Here is a 4,438-nt window from a genome sequence, read left to right as displayed (position 1 = left end):
TGTAGACCAGGCTGGTCTCGAACTCACAGAGATCCGCCTGCCTCTGCCTCCCGAGTGCTGGGATTAAAGGCGTGCGCCACCATCACCCGGCTGGAACTCATTCTATAGATGAGGCTGGCCTCAAACTCAGAGATCCACCTGCCTCTGTCTCTTGTGTGCAGGGATTAAAGGTGTGCACTCCCACCCCCGGCCAGCCTCAGCAATCTTGAAGTGATAAGTGTCATGGAATGTTAGAATAAATGCACGTGACTTATTTATTTATTTCTTTTGACATTTTAGTCTTGATCCAGAGCAGAAGGAAATGTTAATTGAAGTCATCGAGAAGCTTCTGAAAGACAAGAGCACTGTGAGTATTATCTTTTGACGTCGCTGAATTGTGTTTTATTTTACTATGATTTGTGGTAGATGTTCACGTCTACAGTATTAGAGTTGAGCATATTAGCACACCCCTTTAATTCAAACAGTTGGGACAGAGAGAGAGGCAGGCGATCTTTGTGAGTTTGAAGCCAGCCTGCTGTACATAGTGAGTTCTAAGTTACCTAGGACCAAAGTGTGAGATCCTGTCTCAACAACAACAAAAACCCCAACCCCAAACAAACCAAGTACTAAAGACCTATTGAACAGCAGAGAGAGGACGTTTTGGTATTACAAATGTTCTTTTTTCTTTTGTTCTTGCTATTAGTTTGTTGGCTGCTGATTTTTAAGAGAGGGTCTCATACATGGGCCAGGCCAACCTAGAACTTACTGTGTCTACCAGATTGGCCTCTACTTCATTGCAGTTTGACCACACCTTCTCGGCACTGAGGTTACAGACATGCTCTAGGATGCCCAGCTTCTGCACATTTTCTAAAATATTAAAGCAGTTCTCAAATATTTCTTCCCTAAAAAAATTTTATAGTTGAACAAGCCTCAATTTTTCTTTGTTTCTAACAGTTATTATTCTAACTGAAATACATAGTCTTTTGAGACTGTGTATATCTACATGTATCCCTTTTCCATGCTCAATTTATGTATGCATTGGCAGATAACAAGACTTAGGTGTTGACTGAGATTTCTGTCCCTCCTTTTCCTGCAGCCATTCAGTCCCAAAGAAAACACACAGAGGTCTACATTAATCGTAAAGTGCTTGGCCTATTAGCTCAGGCTTCTTATTAACTCTTACATCCTACATTAACCCATAATTCTTGTCTGTGTTAGCCACATGGCTTGGTACCTTTATCAGTGAGGCATTCTCTGTGTCTAGATGACAACTGAAGACTGAGTCTTTCCTCTTCCCAGAATTCTCCTGTTCTCATTACCCGCCTCTACTTCCTGCCTGGTCACCCCACCTATACTTCCTGCCTGGCTACTGGCCAGTCAGCATTTTATTAAAATACAAGTGACAAATCTTTACAAAGTACATATCCATTGTCCCATAGCACTTAGGAATAGAGGTAACCTATACGGTGTGAATGGGTGGCCGGAGGCATTAAACTGCTGATGTACCCACTGCTCACAACTCAAACTACTTAGGAAGTGATCATATGTCATGCTAGAGAACATGGGATATTGCCATTCAGTATGGCTCCTTTATTATTTTAATTGTACTTATTTATCTTGTATGTGTACTTATGTATGTATGTGTGTGGGTGCACCTGCTGTAGAGTGTGGGTGGCAGTCAGAAGACTACTTGCAGATCTGGTTCCCTCTTTCCCTCATGTGGGTTCTGGGTCAGACCTGTGGTCATGATCTTGGTGGTAGGCTTTTCCCACTGAGCCATTCTTGCTGAGTAGCCAGGCCTACTCTTGCTGTTCCTGTTGAAAAGCGGGGTATTGGAATTTCTCTTCAGTTCTATCAGTGTTTGCTTTGTGTACTCAGGAGCTCTGATGTTGATACATATTTTATGCTTTATCTTATTGTTTATAAGTTGATTTTATCACAAATATCTGTTGTTTTATATAGTTAGTCTAATTTATGATTGTTCTCACACTTTCATTTTCCAAACTTTCACATTTAAGTTATATATTTTTGATTTTTTGAGACAGGGTTTCTCTGTGTATAGCCCTGGCTATCCTGGAACTTGATCTGTAGTCTGGGATGGCCTCCAACTCCGAGATCCACCTGCCTCTGCATCCCAAGTACTAGGAATAAAGGCATATGCCACCACCGCCCATCTAAATTGTATTTTCCTATTTAGTTGCCTTGTCTGGGTAGCATATATAGATGCCTTTTGACTTTTAATTAAATCTGACCATAACTGCCTTCTGATTGGAATAATTTATTTACTTGTACTTAGTGCTAGGTTAATTGAGTTAATTGAGTTTTAGCTGCCTTTTGTTTTTCAGTCTTGTGATTTTTCTTTCTCCCTTTCCTGCTTGTTTGCACTAAACGCGTGTTTTAGTAAATACTTCATGTCTCTTATTTCTTCACTGCTTATCTTGATATTATCATTATGCTGTCAGAGTTATACATACAGTCATTGGATTCCATTCCTAAGCCATCCAAACTTCTTCAGTACAGAATGTATTAGAAATCTTCATTGTATTTTTCTGTGCATAGTTGATATATAGGAGGGATCAAATAGAGACAAGCTCATTATGTTAACTGAGAAAAATCATGTGTTTTGTCTGCTGTTTGACAGACATGTTGTTTGCTTCAGGGATCCGGATATAAATCCTGTTATCAATATTCAGAGAACTTAATTGTAGTTTTAAATGTACTTTTCTTTTATCAATAGGACATTTGCTAAATACTATGGAGAATTGTGAGATTTAGAAGAAGTTCCCTGAATTTGCACGTAGTTTACCATTATTTCTGCTCCATGAAAAATTTAAAGAAATTTGAAGGTACCTGGGTGTAGTGGCTCACGCCTTTAATACCAACACTAGGGAGCTTGAGTCAGGTGAATCTCTGTGGGTTCAAGGTCAGCTTGGCCCACGTCAGTTCTCTGACAGCTGCATCAGGATAACAAAACAAAACGGGGCAGGCCGGGAAGGGGTTTGGAGGCTATGCTGTGGGAAACTTCCATAAGATCACACATCTCTCTAGATAGGGTATCTGTTGCTTCCCCCTAGCCTTTTGTTGTGCTCTTTTGTTTCATTGAAACAAGGTCCTTGGTTCCTTGGCTGGCCCCAGACTTGCTCTGTAGATCAGGCTAGGCTTGAACTTGCTGCAGCCCCCCTGTCCTGCACTTCTGATCCTCTTTCTCCCCTCTCCCACGTCTGGGATTACACAATAACTAGGCTGGATCTGACTCTCATGGGTCTGAGCTACAGTTTTAGGTATTAGAATCAAATTTGGTTTATGTTCCATTATGTTTTTGTCAGGTTTATAGCTTCGAATTCATGAAGTTGTTTTGACTTTAAATAGCTATTATATACAAAATCTCCTCCTGTCTCTACAGCACAAGGTGTTAAAACTATTCTGACTGAGAAGATGACTCCAAGGAGTGATGTGGGAGTGTCATATATCAATCTGTTGATTTCATTGGTTAAACAATAAAGAAACTGCTTGGCCCTCATAGGTTAAAACATAGGTGGGAGGAGTAAACAGAATGCTGGGAGAAAGAAACTGAGTCAGTGAGTCGCCATGATTCTCCCACTTCAGACAGACGCAGGTTAAGATCTTCTCTGGTAAGCCACCTTGTGGGCTACAGCAGATTATTAGAAATGGGCTAGTCCAGGTGCGAGAGTTAGCCTAGAAGAGGCTAGATAGAAATGGGCCAAGCAGTGTTTAAAAGAATACAGTTTCCGTGTAATTATTTCGGGGCATAAGCTAGAGCTAACCATGTGGGCGGCCGGGGACGCAGCCCTGCCGCTCCTATTACAACAAAGGAGTGTAATGGACATCATTTCTTGTAGATTCGAGAGCCCGCTTTTGGTCCTGATCATTTATTTTCAAAATAAGGGAAAACCATTTAATACAAATCTTTAGTAGTATTTAATGGTTAGTTCTTACATTATTTATTATATTATTAGTGATAGTAGTTTGCTATCTGATACTATTGGGGGGGGTGTCTTTTTTTTCTTCGTAGTCACTGTTCCCAGGGAGACCTATCTGGGGTTTGGGACATTATTTTAACAGCTGGGCTTTCTTTCCCACTTTGGTTTTAGAGACAAGATCTCTTGTTGTTCTGAGCTCACCAAGTACCCCAAGGGATCCTCCTGTCTTTACCTTCCCACCCTGGGATTACAGACATGTGCCACTGCACATGACTGTTCTTCCCACCCCTGGAATTAGTCATGCGCCATTGTGCATGGGTGGGTGTTTATGACAGTTTTGGCAAGTGAGTCCAGGCCCCTCTGTGTACAAGGCAAGCATCTTACTGAGGGGACTAAATCTTCAGCCTGATGCTGCTGCTGCTGCTACTACTTTCTTCTTCTTCTTCTTCTTCTTCTTCTTCTTCTTCTTCTTCTTCTTCTTCTTCTTCTTCTTCTTCTTCTTCTTCTTCTTCTTCTTC

The 4,438-nt window shown here is 41.1% G+C and overlaps 1 protein-coding gene across 2 annotated transcripts in view; it reads left to right on the top strand.

Annotated features, from left to right (window-relative positions):
* Ap3b1 (adaptor related protein complex 3 subunit beta 1) overlaps window positions 1–4,438 on the top strand; it is a 201,626-nt gene that overhangs the window by 54,367 nt on the left and 142,821 nt on the right. For both annotated transcript variants that reach the window (XM_005356483.2, XM_026783761.1), the window contains exon 6: window positions 280–346. In XM_005356483.2, coding sequence (XP_005356540.1) covers window positions 280–346 — 67 coding nt within the window. The remainder of the gene's footprint in view (window positions 1–279; window positions 347–4,438) is intronic.

Source organism: Microtus ochrogaster, chromosome 19 (assembly GCF_000317375.1).
Source record: "Microtus ochrogaster isolate Prairie Vole_2 chromosome 19, MicOch1.0, whole genome shotgun sequence".
Classification (NCBI taxonomy): Eukaryota; Metazoa; Chordata; class Mammalia; order Rodentia; family Cricetidae; genus Microtus; species Microtus ochrogaster.
The sequence above is the reverse complement of the archived record's forward strand: the minus strand, read 5'-3'. Positions and strand labels throughout refer to the sequence as shown.